This window comes from Condylura cristata, unplaced genomic scaffold, assembly GCF_000260355.1.
Source record: "Condylura cristata isolate star-nosed mole 26May11 unplaced genomic scaffold, ConCri1.0 scaffold00004, whole genome shotgun sequence".
NCBI lineage: Eukaryota > Metazoa > Chordata > Mammalia > Eulipotyphla > Talpidae > Condylura > Condylura cristata.
This window is the reverse complement of record NW_004567105.1, coordinates 61,460,576-61,483,682: the sequence shown is the minus strand read 5'-3', so window position 1 is coordinate 61,483,682 and position 23,107 is coordinate 61,460,576. Positions and strand designations below refer to the sequence as shown.

At 40.0% G+C, this 23,107-nt stretch overlaps 1 protein-coding gene across 1 annotated transcript; it reads left to right on the top strand.

Annotated features, from left to right (window-relative positions):
* The first annotated feature begins 482 nt into the window (after positions 1-482).
* Positions 483-22,601, top strand: CCDC36 (coiled-coil domain containing 36). Its single transcript, XM_004676175.2, has 7 exons — positions 483-540; positions 3,923-4,097; positions 7,207-7,370; positions 10,533-10,581; positions 10,920-11,007; positions 21,054-21,157; positions 21,477-22,601. Exons 1-7 carry the CDS (start codon positions 485-487, stop codon positions 22,599-22,601), a joined length of 1,761 nt encoding a protein of 586 aa, XP_004676232.1. The 5' UTR covers positions 483-484.
* The last annotated feature ends 506 nt before the right edge of the window (positions 22,602-23,107 follow it).

Genomic DNA, 23,107 nt, shown 5'->3' with positions numbered 1-23,107 from the left:
GCTTGTTCTACTCCCCACTCTGTCTCTGGTGAATCCTCTCGTGTCCCTGCACCTCTGACTTGTATTCCAGTTCTTGTTTGCATAGATAAATAAATCTTAAAAAAAAAAAAAAAGAATTCCTATTCTTGGGAGTGGTTACAGTCATTGCATCAGACAATGAAAGATGAGGTTTATTTGTCCTTTCCTAAAAGTAGAGTATTAGTAGGGTGGTAAGTAAAAAAGGAAAAACAGCAGAGGATGGAAGGCAAATTTACCATTTCATGGTGAGTATTAAGAAAGGGAAAGTTATATGCTGTTTAATAGCAAAATACATGTTTCTGGTACATAGGTAATGATAATCATCACCAAATGTATAGGTACATAACTGTTGAAATGTCTTAATTTATTTATATGAGTCATGAATAAAGCAACAGTTGGGGAAAATTATACTATATTAATGTTTTAAATTAATATTTCTTCTTTTTAATAGGGATAACCATAAGAAATGAATTTTAATGTCTGGAATATCAAAGAGATGCTTAGTATTCCCTCAGGCTCTATGTAAGTATTATGGCTATAATTTCTGATACATATTTTTTAAAGATATATTTACCTATACGTATAGAACTGGGGTACAGGCCAGGGGTGTGTGTTTGGAGGTGTGCGAGGACTCACCAGAGATAGAGTGGGGAGCAGAACAGGCAGTTGACTGAAATACACTGCTAAAGGGAGCAGCAGGCAGGTCAAGAGAGGTCTGCCACACCATGTGGGTCACCCCTCTGGCTGGGGATCATGCTGCAGTGACGTGATAGCTTCGTAGTGCTGTGCTTTAACCCACTGCACCACCAAGGAGGGCCCTAAAAGGATTTTATAGGGGCCTCCCTGGTAGTACAAGGGGTTAAGTCTCAGCACAATGAAACTATCTGCAGCATGGGTCGAGGTTTCCTGGCCAGAAAGCTAGCCCAAATGGTGCAGCAGACCTCTCCTGTCCCACTCACTGTTCCCCTCAGCAGTGTATTTCATCAGCCTGCCTGTTATGCTCCTGACTGTCTCTGGTGAATCCTTTCACCACCCTTCCCATACCTCAGGCCTACACCTCAGCTCTTGTATGCATAAATAAATAGAATAAATCTTTGTAAAAAAGGATTTTATAGTAACATTGATTTAATAGAAAGAGGTTCCCATCTTACTAGATAATAATAACAGGATTACCCCATATAACTTCTAGACTTTCTCTCCCCTTTCCCTGTCACCACTATACTTTTCCATACTTGTTTTTTTCCTACTGCCTATTTCCTGATTATAAAGGTAATGTCATTTCAGCTCTAAGTTAATCAATCAATCACAGGCTACTATGAGGCCTATGAGACTTAGATGTGGTACAACATATTCTTACCTCAGTTGGAGCAATTCTATTGAAACAGAAAGGAGCAAAATCAAGATTTGTATTCAATTGTGTGTTACAGTTTGTAGGTGGTATGGAGTTATACATTATTTCACCCAGGAACTTTCATTGATGTACATTATCCATGCAGTAGGCCTACTCTTGCTAATATGGTGGGTGTGCCCTGTAAGTAGTATATATTTAAGGGATTTCTAATTGCTTTTGATATGTTTTTATCATTAAATAGTTTCTTTTCTCTTAAAAATGTTCCTAAGGACAGTTATTAATTCTGCAAAAACCTAGAACACTGTTCTGCTTAATTATCAAAATGTAAAATAAGTACTTTTTCCTACACAGCATAGGAAAAAAATCTATGTTTAGTTCTAGATCATTGTTTTAAGATGTAAGTCCTACATGATTTCTATAAGCTCACTGAGCCAGGTCTTTTTTTTCTAGTATAGATAATTTTCTCTTTGACCTATAGGAGCTATTTAGCTATTTTGAGCAATGATTATTCAACCTATTGTTATACTGCAACACAATATTATATGTGTGTAGTCCATTACCTTAGCTAATCTTAGAAAATGGTTTTATAATTTAAAATAATTGTTCTTCCCTGTGCTAAACTATTTGGGATATTTTGTTAGCCTCTTATTAGGATATAGAGATTCCTGTAGTATATAATATGTACTTATACACTACCTAGTTTAAATGTAATATTTGGAAGAGAAATTACTCATTTATACTTTAATGAGAAATATGTTTTTCTCAGGTTACACAATATTAAGTATCGCAATTGTTATTGATATATATTTCAAATAAAGCCTAAAGACTGGCTTTTACTTGTCTGCCTACATGCATGTTGTCTCCGTAGTAGGCTCAGTATACTTGTTCAAGTGTGACTCTATCATTATTACTATTCCCATCATATGTGAGGTTTAAAGATTGATGCAGATATCCAGGAGAAGCAAGATGGAAGTCCACAGTTGGATGTATTGTTTTAGATTTTCATAAATGTATTACATTTTTTGCTTTGCTAACTTGAGAAAAGGACAAATTGCTACAAAACTTTTGGCTAAGCAGTTGCCTTGCTTTTCCCAAGACAGGAAAATAATTTAACTCTAAATGTAACATTAGGTATATTTCTAAACAGAAGCCTGTATTAATTTTTGTATTTCTGAATACTCAGACTTAGTTCAGATGAAGAAAAAATTAGTATTTAGAACTTTCTTAAAATAACCCCTTCTGGGCCCTCCCTGGTGGCACAATGGGTTAGGACCCACTTCAGTGAGAGTTCGATCCCCATCCCCAGAGGTGATCCACATGGCATGGCAGGCCTCTCCTGACCTGCCCGCTGTTCCCTTCAGCAGTGTACTTTGTCAATCTGCCTGTTCTGCTCTCCACTCTGTCTCTGGTGAATTTTCTCACTACCCCTATGCCTCTGGCCTATACCCCAGTTCTGTATGCATAAATAAATAAAAAAAGAGAGAAAGAGAATATCCATATGATTAGTGAATAATTTCACTAATTAATGAATAATTTTAAGGTGCATTAGTTTAAAACACAGCTGAACACACACACACACATATCAGACTAAAATTAAATGATTGTCAGTACAAGGTGATGAAGATGTTTGAGCAGCAGGCATTCTCATCCATTGCTGGTGGGAGTGTGAACTGCTATAACCATTTTGGCAGAAGGTTGATGAATTTGCTAAATTTTTTTATTTACTTATTTGTAATTTAATTTTTGTGTGGTCACAGTAGTCCTCCTCACCATCAAAGCACCCACAGTCTGTTGCCACATTCCCTTGTGCTCTCCCCACACACAGTTTTCACTCTCCTGAACCTTCCACTCCCCCTCTTCACATGGATGCCTCATATCTATGGTCAACTTTCAAAATTTGTCTTTGTCTAGCCCTTTGTTGTTTTCTATATTTCACATATAAGTGAAACCATTGATACTTATCTTTTTCCTTCTTATTTTGCTTAGCATCAACCCTTCTAGTGCCACCCCTGTTGCTGCACGGATGCCACAAATGGCATGAATGTATCTTTTTTGATTACTGAGTAGTATTTCACTGTGTATCTGTGTGTGGCTTCATAGTGCTGAGACTTAATCCTTTGTGCCACAGGGAGTCCCTCTAGGTCATTGCTTCTGACTTCCATCAGTTACATGCACATACCATGTTTTTGAAATCTACTCAATTAGTGATAAACAGATTAAATTTATCAAAGGATAATATATTCTTAATCTGAGTTTTACAAATTTTGATCTCCAAACTGGTATTATGTCCATGGTGCTGTTGTACAAGAAATAAATGTGTTAATCATTAATGTCTGAATTTCTATCTGGTTATTCCTGGGTTATTGTAATAAAAGTGTTTCCATTAAAAATTGCTTCGTGTTTCTGTATAAGTTCTAGCAGTGTGTAGTGAACTAGGAGGTCAGAACAAGTTAGCACTTTGTCCAGAATATTCTGAAATGAATAATTGTGATTTATGATTTTATTTGTTTAGAACATTTGTCAGTTTGACATACTTTTCTTCCTTAACTTCAGTGCCACTAAGTCTTCTAGTTGGAATAATAATCAGACTGATTACTCCAGCCTCAGTGATTCTCAGTTCCTCTTTGGATCCCAATTTTGTCCAGAAAATTCAGAGAGCCTCTCAGCGCCACTGGATTTTGGTATCCACTTGAGACAACCGAAGCTATCACAACAAAATTCTTTGGATGTGAGTCTGATTTCCAGATTTCTCTATACACATTTCACAGTTATTATGGAGATAAATTATAAAGAAGACTTACTCTGTTGTAGTATATGTAGGAATTTTATATCTCTAAGGATTAATTTTCTAGGTAGATTTGTTCTTGATTGGTGTTTCATTTGACTTGCTAGTCTGAAATGAAAAAACTATTATACTTAAACCTCTATTCTAGTTTGCACTTTCTTCTTTCTACTGGAAATGTAGAATAATGTCACTACTTTCTTCTCCTAGGAAGCCAAATATTGCTTGGCATTTTCTAAGACTAGTCATACAGTTGTCTGTGAAAATTTCATAAGAAAAAAAAAAAGAACTTTAGTAAAGTAGTAATAAAATAACAAATTTTGTTTTAGATCAGTATTTTTTCCTAAGAAATTTCAGGTGCTCATGGATTTCAGTCTACTATTCTGTATTAACTCCTTGAAGAAATGAGGTTTCTGAGACTTAAATTAATGAATAAGGGCCAATAACAACAAAAAAACTTCTTGGGCCCTCCCTGGTGGCACAGTGGGTTGAGGCACAGCACTGTGAAGCTGTCTGTGGCCGCTACAGCTCAGGTTTGATCCCAGGCAGGGAGGGAATCACATGTTGTAGAGACCTCTCCTGACCTGCCTGCTGCTCCCCTCAGCAGTGTATTTCAGTGGATGTTTTTTCTGCTCCCCACTTTGTCTCCAGACAATCCTCTCACCACCCCCTCACCCCCCCCATACCTCTGGCCTGTGTGCCAGTTCTTGAATGCATAAATAAATAATTTTTTTATAGAAAAAAAACCCAAAACACTTCTTTAGTGCTTGAATTTTGAGACCAGTCTGTTTTTTGCTTTTGAGTCAGAAATATTTTTATTTATTTATTTTTGTTCTAAAACTACTAGCTTAAGTTTATACACATCAATAGAAAAAAATGAACAAGCTTAGGGTATGCTCAGGGAGAAATATTTTTCTACAAAAATTGGTACCCAGGGCCTCACTGGTGGCACAGGGGTTAAAGTCACAGTACTGTCAAGCTATCATCAGCCTTTGTGGCATGAATTTAATCCCAGGTCAGGGTTCTAACCCACATGGGGCAACATATCTCCAGTCTCACCTGCTGTTTCCCTCAGCAGTGTATTTCAATAGAGCTGCCTGTTTTGCTTCCCACTCTGTCTCTGGTGAATCCTCTCACACACATTCTAGCCCCCCCCCCCACATACCGTCACACGTCTGGCTTCCATCCCAGTTATTGTATGCATAAATAAAAGAAAATAATCTTTAAAAAAGATTTATTTATGCATGCAGAACTGGGGTACAGGCCAGAAGTGCAGGAATGAAAGTATTCACCAGAGACAGAGTGGGGAGCAGAACAGGCAGGTTGACAAAGTACACTGCTGAGGGAAGCAGTGGGTGAATCAGGAGAGGTCTGCCATGACATGTGGGTCAGCTCCCTGGTTGGTACTGAACTCATGCTGAGGCAGCTGCCACTAGCTTCTAACCTGTTGCACTACCAGTGTGAGCCCCAAAAATAAATCTTGGGGAAAAAAATTGGCACCCAGTAATATAAAGCAGTAAATGTATTCTCTGAATATTTCAGAGCAAGTTTTGCCTAAGAATGCAGGAAATGGCTTATCAAGTACCAATATGGCCAGTGTCAAATTCATGTTAAATTTATCAATAAATATAGTTTACCAGCAGTTGAGCAACAGCAGGTTAAGTTAAACTAATTAATATGTCTTTAACACATTTTCTCAGTGTATAAGTAATTGTTTTCTTGCCTTAAATTTATGCAATTGACTTTAAGCCATTTTGTCACCACGTGGCAGGGGACCCTAAACTGGTCAAGGCCCCACTGCCCAAGTATTTTCCCAAATACTTTCTGGGATCTTCACCCCTGTGCACAAATGCAAGAGTGCTCAGGTTCAGGAAACAACAAAGGGAATTATTTAACAAACAGGATAAACAAGAGTTACTGAGGCCAATAATGGCCCTTTGCTTTACCCAAAGTCGTGTCCAGTACTGTCCTGCACAAAGACCGTTGTGATGGTGTCTTCCCACCACTGATGATGTGCGGCTACTCTCCCAAACAATGGGCCACCAGTCTAAGGTGGCATCGCATCTTCCTGCCTCTACAGACCTGAGGCACACGGCAACCAGTCTCCAGGCCAGGTTCCAACTCACAAAGACAACAGGAGACGCTCCCAGAGCTGCAGGACGCTCCAGCACAGCACCAGAAAAGTGACACTCAGGACAGCAGCCACAGTGACCAAAGACCTGACAAAACGGCCTCACTCCCACAGCTGAGCCAGGCTGTATCCCCAGCAAAACCAAGTACTCTCTTTCAGTAAAAGTAGCTACTCGCAAAGCCTCTTCCTCGGGCCTCCACCTTCAGAGGTCCGCTGCGCCCTTCTCCAAGATCAGCCTGGTCCCGGGGTTCAAAGCCACTGGCCCCCAAAATCCTGAAGCAAAAACAGTCCCCGTACTTCCTCCCCAAGATAGCCCCTCTTCAAAATCGAGGCTGTTTTGTCTTCACACCCTGAGGGGCAACTGGAAAAAAAAAAGGAAGGAAAAAGTTTGTTTGTCTAGGCTCCAGGATTTTAGGTTGGAGTTGCTTCAGGATTTTGAACCCCGGGGACCAGGCTGGGGATATAGCCTGGCTCAGCTGTGGGAGTGAGGCCGTTTTGTCAGGTCTTTGGTCACTGTGGCTGCTGTCCTGAGTGTCACTCGTCTGGTGCTCTGCTGGAGCATCCTGCAGCTCTGGGAGCGTCTCCTGGCCTGGAGTCTGCCTGTATCATCAGTGGTGGGAAGACACTATCACAACGGTGTTTGTGCAGGACAGTACTGGACACGACTTTGGTAAAGTAAAGGGCCATTATTGGCCTCAGTAACTCTTGTTTATCCTGTTTGTTAAATAATTCCCTTTGTTGTTTCCTGAACCTGAGCACTCTTGCAGTTGTGCACAGGGGTGAAGATCCCAGAAAGTATTTGGAAAATACTTGGGCAGTGGGGCCTTGACCAGTTTAGGGTCCCCTGCCACCTGGTGACAAAAGTAGTGATTATTATATAAACATTTCTCTGTATGAAAAGTTATAAAGATTTTTCTTTAACAGAGTGAACCTAGTATTTTCACAAAGTACCAGACAAAACCACAGCTGTTTGGAGGAGATGCAAAAGATGCAGGCTTATGTCCTCTTCCTTCATCAGTTGGAAAATCAAAAGGCCTCTTGGAACAGTTTGAGGAGAAAAAACAAAGGGCAAAAGATAAATGTGACAGGTATGCAAACCTTTAAAATGAATAATGTCTTATTTTTTCTGAAGCACACAGAAAATGGAAAGTTTAATAGCCAACTAACTGAATTTCAACATGATAATACTCTTGTCTTTAACAGCTCATTTAATAATTATTCTTTATTTGCTTTGTTAGTAATGTGATTCATGACAGATTTGGATAGGACAACCACAATTTTGGTCCCTCTGAAAAGGAAAAGCTATTGAACTTCTTAGAGAAAGTCAGTACTCAATTAATGTTATATTTATTCTGCCTTTTAATTTCTTTTCTTTTCAGATAAGCAAGATAAGGATATTAGATAACACTTGTTTCAGCATCAAGAATATAGCACATGAATTCTCATGTCATCGTTCAAGATGATTTTCTCAATTTGAAATGTTCATATTTTTAAAGCCATATCCTAAATTTTTATATACTCTTAAATGTTAATGTCAGTTTTTAAAAAGATTTATTTATTTATGCATATAATAACTAGGGTCTAGACCAGAGGTGCTGGGGGTAAGAGGATTCACCAGAGACAGTGGGGAGCAAAAAAGGCAGATCTACTAAAATACACTGCTGAGGGAAGCAGCGGGAGAGTCAGGAGAAGTCTGCTGTTCTATGTGGGTCCCCTCTCTGGCTGGGGATGGAACCCAGGCTGAGGCTGTGCTAGCTCTGACACTTGACTCCTGTCCCACCAACGAGGCAGATACCTCACTCACTCTTAGCACATTTGGGAATCAATATTCCAACATTATACTACATCATACAAATTAAATACCTTTATATATAATTTAATATTAAAATATTTTATAGTTAACTGATAGGTCCCTTGTTATATTAACTATTATATTTTATTGTTTATAACATTATAAGGTTTCAGGTTGTATACCTTATAAATCACCATCTGTATATAGTGTTTACCACCAAAATTCTAGTTTTTATCTATAACCATACAGTTGACCCTTTTTACTAGTTTAATCGCCTATATTTCCTCTTCCCTTCTCATAACCACTATTTTGTTCTTATCGTCAAAAGACTTTTGTTCTGTTTGTTTTGGTTTCTTTATCTACTACACATGAGTGAAAACATATGGTATGTTTTCTCCACCTGACTTATTTCACTAAGCATAATACCGTCTTGTTCCATTCATGTTGTTGCAAATGGCAGGATTTCATTTTTTTAAAAAATAGCTGAGTAGCACTCTGTGTGTATATATATATATAGATAGATAGATAGATAGATAGATAGATTTTACAGTCCAAAAATTTATTTTTGTGTTATTTAGCTCATCTGTTTGTTTTCTCTGTATACTACATGAGTTAAAACATATGGCATTTGTCTTTCTCTGTCTGATTTATATCACTAAGCATAATTCCCCGTAGGTCCATCCATGCAGGTCCAACCATGGGCAGGATTTCATCACTTTTTTATAAGTGAATAATATCACATCGTGTGTGTGTATAAACACCACATCTTTATCTGTTCATCAGTTGATAGGTACTTAAATTATTTTCATCTCTTGACTATTATAAATAGTGCTGCAATAAACATTGGCATACATATATCCCTTCAAATTAGAATTTTTGTATTTTTTTGGTAAATACCCAAAAGTACCACATCTTCTTTATCCATTCATCTACTGATGGGCACTTAGGTTGTTGCCAACCCTTGGCCATTATGAATTAGTTAGCTGATTATAAAGCTTTGATTCTGAGCTTCCCTGGTGGCACAGGGGTTAAAGTCTCAGCGCCATGAAGCTATCAGAAGTCACTGCAGCATGAGTTCATTCTCCTGCCAGGGAGCTGACCCACAATACACAGCAGACCTTTCCTGTCTCACCTGCTGCTCCCCTCAGCAGATCAGTAGATCTGCTTGGCCTGCTCCCCACTCTGTCTCTTGTGAGTGGTTACCCCTACACCTCTGGCCCATACCCCAGTTCTTGTATGCATAAATAAATAAAAATAAATCTTTTAAAAAAATCCTCAATTCCACAAAGTTGAAATTGAAATGTTACATTCTAATTTACCACAGTGGTGGGAGGGAAATGCACTAGACTATGGTGATGGCACATGGGTGATTTGGTGATTGGAATCCCAAGGGGATTGCAACTGAGATGGAAAAATGCACAAAATGATGTGAAAATAAACTATTATATATTAAATAAATAAATAACTTCCTATAAAAAATACTTATAAGTTTAAAAAAATTCTAATTTACCACAAGTTCTTAAAAAGTGCTTAGGAGACAGTAAAAATATCAGAAGCTTCATAACTGAACTTTTCACAAAAAGTTACCATTCATTGGGAAGCTATTTTTTTTTAATTGAAGTATAATTGATATACATCCTTGTCAGTTTGGGAGGTATAGAATCTCTCTCTTCAGGTGTAGTAAACATAGCACACCCACTACCAAAGTACCCATACCTTTAATAACAATCCATGTCTTAATCTTTTCAAAAGTAGGATATTTATTTGAGAAATAATTGTGATAATTTCTTTTTTCTTCTAAATTAATATGTGGGCCCTCCCTGGTGGCACAAGCGGTTGAAGTGCAGCACTGTGAAGTTATCTGTAGCCACTGCAGCACAACTTCCACCACTGGCCAGGGAGGTGACCCCACATGGCATAGCAGAACTCTCTTGTCTCCATCACTGCTCCCCTCAGCAGTGTTTCAGTGGGTCTGCCTGTTGTGCTCCCCACTCTCTCTGGTAAATCTTCTCACCTCCCATGCCCCCACCTCTGGCCTGAGCTCCAGCTTTTGTATGCATAAATAAATTAATCTTTTAAAAAGTTAATATTGTTCCCAGAATGTACTCTATACTACCTTAATCTTGCAGTCAAAATAATAATTATTAGACTGATGGATACAGGAGTCTTGGATTATCAGAAAGAAGTCACAGTGTCCCGAAGTCATTGTTGCCATTAAAAAAAAAAAAAGAATGTGGACGGCCAAACTGTGGTAAACCCAGTTCAAATTTAACCTCATTCAAGATACATATATAGTGAATTTTAAATGGCTTTGAAAGGTCTATGTTCTTTTTCCCAGCAAAGGTTTTTCTGTTTTGATGCTGCACTAGATGGAGGCCTTCCGCGCTCATGTAATCAATTCCGGGACACACTGTTTAAATGTTTCACGATTTATTTTCTTTTTTCTTTCCTATTATAGTGAGTCTCTTTACAACTTCATTTCCCATGTCAGAGAGAGCATTAATAGAGTAAGTATAGCTATATTTCAAGAAGTTTAGAAAATCTTTTATTTTCTAAAGACTTATTTATGCATACAAGAACTGGAGTATAGGCCAGAGGTGTGGGGGGTGAGAGGCTGCAGTGGTTGCAGATAGCTTCATAGTGCTGTGCTTTAACCTCTTGCTCCATCAGGGAAGCCCCAACATCTTGTATTTTTAAAATATTCGTACTTATCATACTGTTTTACTTCAGTTCTTATGGAATAGCAATGTTTTAACTCCTCTTTTAAAAGCCACTAAGTGACAATTCCCAAGCTAGTAGAATGAGCAACAGTTTGTGAAATTTTTCTTAATTTTGGATTTCTTAGTTGCAGACATCTGTGGAAAAATCTGAGGAATATCTCAGTTCAAGAAGTCAGTCTATTCTGGATTCTTTGGAGACAGTGGCCAAGACAGGTGAGTGCTTCCTTTTTGAGGTTATCAGCAGGGGGCACTCGAGGAACAGTAAACTGAACTTTGACCCTAACTTGGTTTCTACTATGGGTGAGGTTCCATACAGCAGTTCATACAGCAGTTCAGTTGAAAGAATGGGCACATGAGAATTTTACCCCTGAAAACTTGTGGAGGACTCTGGTAGTAGGACCTGCCTCTGTGTGGGAATGCCTCTGGTCCCTAGATGCCTTTTGTGAAACATTAATCCCCTCCTAGGAACCCTTAGCTCTGCCAGATTTCTTGCCTCATTGCCTGAATTGAATCAGCAGTATCCCTGAGTCCCAAATGAATTACTGGCTATAATACCTCTAAAAACACTACTCCCTTAGGATTTAGAAATACTCCAGTTTTCTGGCTGCCTTGGTTTCAGTGAGAACTGTTTAATAGTGAATCACAGCATATTTCTCAGTTCCAGTGGTTTATGGTTTGTCAAGTCCCCTGCCTGGCCAGTGAGTGATTTTTGTTTAGATGAAATAGAAAGCCATGGTGCTGGCCCTTACTAGCTGGAAGAGAGCCACAACATAACACAGCTCTTCTTGGGAGGAGACCTCTCAGGAACCAACAACTTCTCAGTTAAATAGCAAGATGATAACTGCATCTGTACTTGTTTGCATGTATCCGTGTGTTTGTTACTTTTTATTTTAAACAAATTGAAAATTCATTCAAATGCCATAGAATGGATTGCTCATGATTTACAAAAATTAATCCTTTTGTGGGGCCTAGAAATTAATCCCCATCTGTCAGTAAAGAAGCACTGTACTCTGCTGGCTTCCAATCTGGGTATCCCACATGCAGGGCAAATGTGCATCTGTTTGGAAATCAGTTCTGGAAGCTTAGGACTGTTACCCTCATAAGAAGTAACAAGACATAGAGAAGAAGCAAATAAGGGATGTTTCCTTTGTATAACATGATAGAATAACTCATCTGTAAGTGTCCAAGGAGCTTTTTTATTTTCTGTGTTTTTTGTTTGTTTGTTGCATTCCACATTTTTAACTGGGTGAAATTCAATAAGGAGTAAAGCAACAAAGGTAAAATATTTAAGGTCCAGAAAAGGAGATGGAAGTGCCTGATCTTCCAACACAGGATCTAGGCAGAGAGAGGGCTAGAACTTCTAGAACTTAGAAGGCTTATGTATCCTGACTCTTCACCCTGATGGTTTCTAAATTTCCAGCACCTAAGATTTAGGAAAGGGAGCTACACTGATAGGGAAAATAATAATAAATACTTCAGTATAATATTAAATAGAAATCTAGTTCAAGTAACCAAGCAGGTCTTCACCCCTTTAATTCATGTCCCAGTTTTGTCCAACACACAGGCCAGGAGCCCTCTCTTCTGTCCTCTTTCTTGAGCTCTTCTTCCCTCTTGTTCAATTTGCTGGTAACATGTAAGAAGACTGAGTACTACTCCACCCACCCCTTCTGATTCTGCTCATCAAAAGTACTACTAACATGCCATCCTGGTGGCACAAGGGGTTAAATCTCAGCACTGTGAAGCTTTGGCAGCCACTGCTGCATGAGTTTGTTACCCAGCCAGGAAGCTAACCTACATGGCACAGCAAACCTCTACTGTCCTGCCTTCTGCTCCCCTCAGTAGTATATTTCAGTCCATACTTGTTTTGTTGCCAGTTATTGTTTACCAAGTATAATATTGGATGGGTCTGAGGATTACAGTGAAATTGACCACTCACAACAGACAAGTCCAGGTATAGGTGATACCTTCAGCCTCTGCCCTCATCATCAAAGCACTCAAGGAAACTGTACAAGACAGAAAGAAGAAGAAAAGCATTGAGCACAGTGGAAATATCACTTTTGATGAGATTGTCAGTTTAGTCCTACAGATGCAGCACTGATCTTTAGTTGGAGAACTCTCTGGCAGCATTAAAGAGATCCTGCGGACTGCACAATCTGTGGGCTGCAATATTGTTGGATTTGACCCTTAAGATATTATAGATGGGGCCCTCCCTGGCGGTGGAGTGGGTTAAAGCACAGCACTAAGAAGCTAAAGCCACTTCAGCATGAGTTCTATCCCCACCCCAGAGGTGACCCACATGGCACAGCAGACCTCTCCTGACCTGCCTGCTTCTCTCCTCAGCAGTGTACTTCATTGATCTGCCTGCTCCTCTCCCCAGTCTGTCTCTGGTGAATCCGCTCACCACACCTGCACCTCTGGCCTGTACCCAAGTTCTGTATGCATAAATAAATAAATCTTTAAAAAAAAGATATTATAGATGGTATCAGCAGTGTACAATGGAATGCCAGTGAGTTAAGAGCTATAAAGAAAAGTGTTTCAAAAAAAGTATCATTTATAAACAAAGGGATAGTGGGAGACATACAGATGGCTAACAGGCACATCAAAAAAAAATCCATCATCTGTTGTTTGGGAAATGCAAATTAAAACCACAATGAGATATCACCTGACACCTGTGAGCATGGGTGTTAATCAAAAAGACAAGAAGCAACAAGTGCTGAGGGTGTGGAAAAAGGGGACCTATGTATGCTGTTAATGGGAATAAAACTGGTACAGCCATTGTGGAAAAAAATATGAAGATTCCCGAAAAAATTAAAAATAGAAAATACCATATAATCCAGGTATTCCACTTCTGTTATTTAGCCAGAGAATGCAAAAATACTAATTCATCCTTGCATCGGAGACACACAAATCTTGTCTGTATCATTCCAACTTCAGTATATGTGCTGCTGAAGCATATACCAAAACACTAATTCAAAAGATATGTGGACTGTATGTTCATCGCTGCTTTATTTATTCCCAGATGTGGAAACAGGATTGTAGTGGACACTCAGGAGTGTAGCATAACTCCTAAGCCTTCTAAGAAACCTATTTAATAGTTACCTTCCCTTCCTCTGCCTACAGCAACACCATCTTCCATTCCAGTTTTAAATTTCTACAATTTCTAGATGCACCATGAGATATTGTATCTACACTTGAACTATCAAAGATATTATCTATCACTGGAAACTTCGGTGCCTTTTTCTTTCAGTTGATATCAGAACAGAGAGAAAATGATTGCAAATTCATTTACCAAACTTGATAAATAATTTTCAGCAAGAAGCTGACTGATTGGAATTGACTTTTATAGTGAAAATGAGGCAGGAGTATTTAATATTACACTTTTAATAAACACTTAAAAATATAGCAGTTTTAATAAAAATTGTTCCAATTTTCTGGTTACATTCAGGAATAACTCATAGCACTCAGAGTTAACAAGTCATCACTTAAAGAAAGGCTAAAATTTGATTCCCGGAAAGTTTTGCTTCACTAGGATTTTTAGAAGAGAGCTGTGTTTGTTCTAATCTAGATACCAAAAGAAGGCAAGCTGGGCTTTACATAGGTATCAGCTTTTCTCAAATGAAATCACATAAAACAAATTAAAATAAAAAAGATATAAAGTCAACCTGAGTGTCTGAGTGGCCCTGATGAATGGATAAAGGTGTGGCATATGTATATACACAGATAAGTGCATGTATATACATGGAATACTAAATTATGAAAAAAATGAAATGTTGGCATTTGCAGGTAACATGGATGGACTTCGAAACCTTTCCTCCGTCTCTCATCAGTACAGCAGGGAGAGAAAAGATTAAAGAATGAAAGGAAAATCATCAACCCTCAGTGAAAAAATATCCCTTTCCAGGTTGCATCAAAATCTGATCTCTATTGGGCGTTTCTCAAATCACTAAAATAGGAACAACAAAAATAATTATCTCACAAGAAAACAGATATTGTCCAGAATATGATTTTAAAATGGTATCTTTGTAAAAGCAGAAATTAGTTCTTTCTAGAGAACACACACACACATGTTTTATTATCTATAAATGGATATGCACACCTATGAATGCAAAATTCCATAAACCTCGTAATGATAAATTCAGGAAGTAAACCAAGATCTCCGTGGGAGAAATTTGATTATTTAACATTGTAGGCCTATACATATATTCTGCTATGGCTTTGAATTATTTTCATAAATAAACTTTTTAAAAGAAAAAAAAAACAACAAAAAAAAAGCGCTAGACTTTGGAAGTAATGACCTTGATCCAAGAGAAGAGCCTCAAGATGTTTTCCAGGGGACAAGGAAAGAATATGCGAGTATCACAGATTTCTTCCAGAACACAGAATCTAGAACACTTGTTTTGCTTTCTTCATTCTCGGCTTTTGTGGTTGGTAATGTTCACTGTTGCTAAGAAGCACTGCTATTTAGGAACTCATCTAGGATAATTACATTTGCTTTCTTCTACAAATATCTACATGGGTATCTGGAAAAATATTTGACTAAGTTTAGGCAAAAAGAACCCAGTACTTGAAACATAAGTAAACAATCTTCTAACTGAATGACACATGGAATTTTTTAAATAATAGTTTATTTTTATATCATTTTGTGCCTTTTCCCATCTCAGTTGTAATCCCTGTGGACTTCCCATCACTAATGCACCCATATGCCATCACCATAGTCCTGTGCACTCCCCCCCGCCATTTTTGATCCCATTCCCCACTCAGCCCTGTAAAATGTCTCTGGTACATAGTTGTTTCATTATTATTTACCCCCATTCCCACCCCAAGTCCTTTATGCTCCTGCTATGAGTGAAACCATCCGGAATTTTTCTTTTTCTTTCTGGTTTATTTCACTAAGCATGATCCCTTCCATCCATGTTGCTGCAAAAGGCATGAGTTCATCTTTTTTGATTGCTGAGTAATATTCCATGGTGACACATGAAATTTAACTTGTGAAATATTAGAAAAATTTTGCCTTGTAAAAAAATATTTTAAAAATTGTGGTAAAATACATAGAACATAAACTTTACCATTATTGTTTTTGCAAGATCACATCGGCTTGTCCTCTTAGCCATAATAAGTTTTTTCTTACCTCAGAACTTTTGTACTTTGTTTCCTCTTCCCCTAGTCTTTGCAGGGCTAACTCCTTTCTATCATTCTGGTTTCATCTTAGATCTCTCTAACTGTAATGACCTTATCTAAAGTAGGTGCCCTCCCACTCTCTTATTTTTATTATAACAATTTTCATTTATTTGTGTACATGTTTGTCTTCTGGGTTGAAAATTTCATTTAAGTAGAATATTTTGTTCAAGATTTTTTATAAACTCCTAGTGCAGTGGTGGATAATAAACTTTCAGATAAGTCAGCACTCCTTCTGCCCACCTGTGCCTGTGCAGGTGCTTCATTTCACTGACCCCGCCTTTGTGAAGGGCCAGAGGCAGCTCTACTCCCAAGGCCATCTTCCTGTAACCATGCAGGGGTGAGAGGATCCATCAGAGATGAGTGAGGAACAGAACATTGACTGAAATACACTGCTGAGGGGAATAGTGGACAAGACAGGAGAGGTCTGCTGTACCATGTGGGTCACCTCCCTGGCCAGGGATTGAATACATGTTGCAGTGGCTGCAGGTAGCTTCATAGTGCTAACACTTAACCCCTGGGCCACCAGGGAGAACCTAGGTGTTAAAGTCTTAGTGCTGTTGCCAGCCACTGTGGCATGAGTTCTGTCCCCAGTCATAGAGCTGGCCCTCATGGCACAGCAGACCCCTCCTGTCTCTCCCACTGCTCCCCACAGCAGTGTATTTCAGTATATCTGTCTATTCTGCTGCCTACTCTGTCTCTGGTGAACCCTCTAACTCCCACACCTCTGGCCTACACCCCAGTTCTTGTATGCATAAATAAACAAAATAAATCTTTAAAAATTTTTATGTTAGAATAAGAAATCTGAAAAACAAGTCTCCTTTTAGGGAGGGAATTATGTTTTAATTTAAAGAGACACTCTGAAGTAAATCACTTGAAATGATAAGAGCATTTATCAGGTACCAAGTGTTAAATTCTTGACCTTGACTGATAAGACAAAAGAGAGAATAATTAGAACAGAGGGGAGGCCTCCCTGGGTCAAGTCTCAGTGCTATCAAGTTATCACTAGCCACTGGGGCTTGAGTTCAGTTCCCATCTTGAGTTCAGTTCTGCAACCCACATGGTGCAGCATCTGCCCAATATTCCCCTCGGCAGTATATTTCAGTAGATCTTCCTGCTCTTGCTCCCCACTATGTCTCTGGTGAAGTCTCTCACTCTCTCTCCCCTGGTATATACCCCAGTTCTTTTATGCATAAATGAATAGATCTTTTAAGAAAAAATTAGAACACAGGGAACAAATCAAAGCACCTACCAGAATGAGGCAAGTTTTCTAGTAAAACTTATATCTGTTATAAATTTGTATCTTGGAGTAACTAAATGTTACTCTGATTTTCCTATTTATTATTATTGTGAAGGTTGAGCATGTTCTTGTCAAATTATTTTTTGCCCATCTAAAATTTTTAAATTTTGCTGTCTTAAAACATAGTGAAATGAAGATAAAAATAATATTTGGCATATTACTCCTGACTATTAATTGTATTGTACATTTAAGATGTGGTTGAATTTATAATAGTTTACTGTGCTTTTCCTCTTAAAATTCATTTTTATTCTCCAAAATAGAAAAAGCCAGAGAAAGGATTTTGTAATAGCCATTACAATTCTTTGTTCTCTTCCACAGGCTTTGAAGCATAGACTTTGAAAACAGTCTGAGTAAAAATAAAATGCTTCTCATAATTTCTATATTCTATGTAAAGTTTTAAAATTCTTAATAGCCTTGGGTAGAGATTCAAATTAATTATCTTGTAAATAACTGAACAGTTTGTCCCAATGCCACGACTGAATAATCCATCTTTTCCCCACTGCCTTCAAATTCTCTTTCCTGTTTATTTCAGTCATTTCTGATCTCAGTTTTGGTCTCATAATATCCAGTCTCTCCCCTGCAGTTTATCTTTCATGGTGCAGGAAGTGTTCTTTTAAAGAGAAAATATGATCTTGTCAACTCTCTTCTTAACCTTGTCCATGAATAAAATCTTAGAATCAAGCTATATAAATCTTGACTTTACTCACATACCCCTTTGACTGTCCCCCAATCAAGCCTCCCTACCCTCTTTTATGGTGTAGCAACACTGACCATAAAGTTAATTTTTGGAGAATATGGCCTTTCTTCTGGTAATTCTGTTGGTCATATTTTCCTCCCATGGGTTATTAATAATCAAGTAATTATCACTTCTTTAGGAAAGTTTTAAATCATTCCCAAGATTGGATTAAATTAATTGGTCTCAAGCTTGATCTACTTTTCCCTTGAGAGCTTCTGTAACTTACATCTGTAAACAGTTTTTTGTATACTCATTAACCACCTGATGAATTTATAATTTCAAGAGAATTTTATCTATCTTGATCACTCTTATCCAGTATACCTTGCCTAGTGCCTTGACTATAGTACAAACACATTAAGTATTTAATAATTAGTAATTACATAAATAAAGGTACCAATCACATATGACCTGTTGTTTAGCAATGAATATGACAATAATTAATTGTAATACAGTACGTTACTAAGTGTGTTTGTGTGTAGGAACTCTCCAAGCAAAATAGGGAAATCAATATCAGGCTTGAGTAGTTAGCATTGTTTGCCACGCTCATTAAAACCCAAATATAGGGGCCCTCCTTGGTGGCACAGTGGGTTAAAGCACTGCACTAAGAAGCTTAAGCCACTGCCGCATGAGTTCGATCCCCGCCTGCCAGGGAGAAGCTCCACATGGCGTGGCAGACCTCTCCTGACCCGCCCGCTGCTCCCCTCAGCAGTGTACTTCATTGATCTGCCTTTTCTGCTCCCCACTCTGTTCCTGGTGAATCCTCTCACCCTCCGCATCTCTGGCCTGTACCCCAGTCCTGTATAAATAAATCTTAAAAAAAAAAACACCCAAATATAAATAGAGCATTCATAAATGGAAGGTGTTAGTGATAGTAGCTACACAGGTGCCACAGCAGAAAACAAACTCTCAAGCCAGATAGGAGATATATTTTCTAAGGAAGTGATTGCTGAGAGCGGAAAAAGAGCTATTTGGACTAATGTGATGGTTGGAGGGATGCGCAGGATGACAGGGAGGGATGCGCAGGATGACAGGGATCAGCAAGAGTACTCCAAGTCCAGAGAACAGCATGCAGAAAGGTCAGTGATGAGAGAGAGGTTGTCCAGAAAACAGCCCAGCAACACAGAAGAAGAAATGAGCCAGGTCTTGTTAGTTACTTAGTACCAAAAACTGAAAAGAGGGCCCTACCTGTTGGTGCAGTGGGTTAAAGCGCAGCACTATGAATGAAGCTCGCCACAGCACTTCAGTGCCAGTTCGACCTTGGCCAGGGAGGTGACCCACATGGCGCAGCAGACCTCTCCTGTCTCGTCCGCTGCTCCCCTTAGCAGTGTACTTTGTCGATCTGTTGGTGAATCCTCTCACCACCCCTGCACTTCTGGCCTGTACCCCATTTCTGTATGCATAATTAAATAAAATCTTTAAAACAAAACAAAAACTGAAAAAGAGGGTTCAAACAGTAATAAAGGAGGGTGCTTAAAGAAAGTGCCAAAAAGTGCCAAAGGACAGTGCCCACCAGGGTGGAGGAGAGGTCATTTCACACAATTGCAGGACCACTCAGTCTCAGAGACCACCAACAGCAGGTTTTATTTAACAAGAGTTTGGGCAAAGGAAAGTTTTTGAGGCCACAAGTGGCTGACTCTTACCACAGATAGTGTCGTCAGTGTCCAGAAGTCCCAAACAAAGGCCACCTGAAGATGAGATTACACTCCAGCAGCTCACAACAGCATGTGGACCAGTTAGAGATGGACTCAACAGTACTAGGAGGTGCTGCAGAAGACTAGAGGCTGTGGTCAGCTCTTTGAGATGCTGGGCCGAATCTGACGGTGCTCCTTTCAGGTGATGTCAGAGACAGGTGCAGTGGTTGAGTCTCTGTGAAGTCCACAAAGGTCAATGAAAGTCTATGAAGTATACATATAAGAAGGTCTGGGGAGGCCCTGCCTGGTGGCGCAACTGGTTAAAGTGCAACAAGAAGAGCTGCAGCCACTTCAGTGTGAGTTCGATCCCCGGCCCTGGAGGTAACCACATGGCACAGCAGACCTCTTCTGACCCGCCCGCTGCTCCCCTCAGCAGTGTACTTTGTCAATCTGCCTATTCTGCTCCCCACTCTGTCTCTGGTGAAGCCTCTCAGTGCCCCTTCTCCTCTGGCTTGTACCCCAGTTCTGTATGCATAAATAAATAAAATCTTAAAAAAAAATAAAAGGTCTGGTGAATCCTACAGAGGTTAACTGCTTCATGTGTCTGTCTCTCCAGAGGCTGGGAGCAGGATCCTTCTCAAAGGTGGTATAATGAGTAACTCTTCAAATGACAGCTGCTGGCTTCTTCAAAAGTGGTCCAATGAATCCTTCCTCTCTATTCAGAGGCTGGATTCATACTCACTGGAGCTGGCTCTCCATTATATGCCCTTCATAGTTCCCCACTCTCTACAAGCCTGATTAGAGAGTCACTTTCAATCCTAAGCATCTGATTGGGTAATTTAGCAGCAATCAACTTGCTTTCCATTTTTCAATCCAAAAAATTAATGAAGTGGGCTTGAACCTGACTGGTCCATTCAACTCACACCTGACTGGTTTATTTTTAAATCTTAGGCCAGGTATCAAAGGGGAAAAAATTTCAGCCTGGCCTATGTCCAGGGAGCCATAGCCAAAACTGGCCTCACTGGGGAGGGGAGAAGGAGAAAAGGGGATGTATGTTATCATGTCTCAGCCCCCCAAAAGCCATCTTGCCACAAGGTCTTTTGGGACCAGGAAACTAAAAATAAGGCTGAGAAGGGCGATGGAGGAGGTTGGTGCTGACCTCTGGGCAATAGGTTTTAGGGTCCCAAACAGGACTGAAGTTGTGTCTACCCTAGCCAAGGAGGAGAGACTGTAGAGGAACCACTCTACTTTGGTATCCTCCCTTCATCAAACCTAATCTGAGCAGATAGATCTGTCATCTAACAGTACGCTCAGGTGAACCATGCCAAATTCTAGATCCTCACTCCACTGCTGTGGCCTGGGAAGGGTGGGGCATGCGGTAGTTTGGTGAGTTGTCATTGTTCTGTTCTATTTTTAGTGCGAGAAACTGTGCAGGCCCAGAATGATCTAGTATTGGAAACAATGCAGGACAAAAGCAAGGTGGAACAGGCACTCCTCGAGATGCAGAAGAGATTTGAAGCTGTAAGTATATATCTTGACTTCTTTCTTCAATGACTGAGGACTAGAGAGACCTTTAAAACTGCCAATTTTCAACCAAGAACAGAGGCCAGCACAGACCCTTTGATAATGGGCCAGAGCAGAGGTCAGCTTCCTCCCTCAAGGTTCTCTGGCATGATGTGCAACCTGGGGCCCCTACTCCAGTGTCTGCGCTACTCATAATGTTCACAACAAAGGAGAAGCCTGGATTCTGATGCATCATACCTTAGCTTGTTCTCATGTTGTATTGTGCATTCAGAGTTGCACCTTCCATAACTCCCTTCTTTTTCTTGTCTTTGCCTAGAGACAAGCAGAGTTTATAGAAATGAAGTCCGACTTGAAGCACCTTGAAGTTTTAGTTGCCCAGCAGAATAAGGATTTCCAGCAGCTGTGTGAACAGCTGGGCCAGCTGAAGGTGCCCACTATTCTTGCAGAGCTAAAGAAATTGATCTCATTTCCTGGGGTACTCAAGAATGTACAAGACAGCTCTTCCCAGACCTCATCACCTTTGGCCCAGAGCCTAAGTTTTACTAGGCAGGAAAAATATGCCTCTGAGGAAGCAGTTATGTGGCAGGGCCAAGGTCCCCCTGCTGCAAAGAATCTTAGTATGGGCTCTCCGTGCCCTGGGAAATACAGTGTCTGGAGTGAGGGAACGAAGAGTGATGCTCTCCAAGAAGAGGCTGTGCTGCTGGCAGCTGGAACCACTTCTAGAAACAGGCAAGTGAAGGACAAGGCCGTGCAGACTAACTGCAAGAATTGGGCTATTACTAAAATAAGCTCCCAGAACCCAGGCTCTGGTTTTGTTGGCCACAAGGTTCCTGCTGATGGGGACCTGGTTTTCCAAGGAGCCTCAAAGCTTTTATCCTTGAATTTTGCAACCAGCATTCAGAACACCTGTCAAAAATACCACACCAAAGGCATGTTTTCCTGTGACCCTTGTGAACAAACAAGAGTCACTGAACAGAAATGCAGAACTGTAGGAAGAGTGGGGAGAGGCAAGAAGCAACAGCACAGGAAAGCCCACAGAGGTAGGCTCATAGCCAGGAAACAAGAACAAACTCCAAGTAACACCTCTGTTTTCAATTCTAAATATCCTCAACTTCCTGTTTATGGCCCTAAAAGGCCTCCCCAGAAGCAGCAGGAGCCCTTCATTGAGCCACTGCAGCTGCAGGATCCCAGGAGCCCCATAAAATCAATCTCCCCTGCTCTGGGTGGTACTGTCTTGCCCAGTAAGACAGCAACAGCCATGGAAGGGGGCCTCTTGCTTTTCAATAGGTTCTCTTCCCAAGACAACAGCTCCCAGGAGGACCACCAGATAAGCTGGTTCAGTGACCTCAACCTCAGAAGTTCAGAGCCCCCTCTGGGCAAGGAGCGGGGGAAGAATCTGCTCTATGACCTGGGTTTTGATAGTAGTGATGATGGTTTCTGAACAGCCCCTCAGTAACTTCAGCTGATGGCTTATATGTCTCAGCCAGAAAGATAAACTATACAGTTGGGCTAGGTGTAGAAAGTTCTGGAAAACTGGGATTCTCAGGGTCAAAGGCTAAGGGGGTCCATAAAGGGGTGGGGATAGATCTGACAGTTTGGGTGCCAGGTGCTGCCCATGACGAGCGTAAGTGAAAGGACATCCTTATATATTAGACTGAACAGTATGAGGATGAAGGCAGCCTCCTAGGTGTGGGGCGTCAGGAAGACGGTGCAGGGTTTAGTGAGAGGGCTGACTTCCATATGGAATACTGAGCAGCAGAAGGGCTCTCAAAACTGTTGCTGTGGCAGCGTGACTCTCAAACACAAGTTTTTTGTCTTCAAAATATTCCTATACCTAAATGTCCAGATCTTTGTGTTTTTTTTTTTCCTTCACTTTTGCCACCAGGGCAACTGCATTTTTTGGTCAGTGGACATATTAAAGGATACACTAAGTCAGTCTTGTTGTGA

Bases quoted from the DNA above. Each gene is read 5' to 3' on its own strand.
- CCDC36 (XM_004676175.2), top strand. From the start codon at position 485: ATGAATTTTAATGTCTGGAATATCAAAGAGATGCTTAGTATTCCCTCA. The intron at 541-3,922 runs GTAAGTATTATG...CCTTAACTTCAG, and splicing joins AGTATTCCCTCAGGCTCTAT to TGCCACTAAGTCTTCTAGTT. The intron at 11,008-21,053 runs GTGAGTGCTTCC...TTCTATTTTTAG, and splicing joins GGAGACAGTGGCCAAGACAG to TGCGAGAAACTGTGCAGGCC.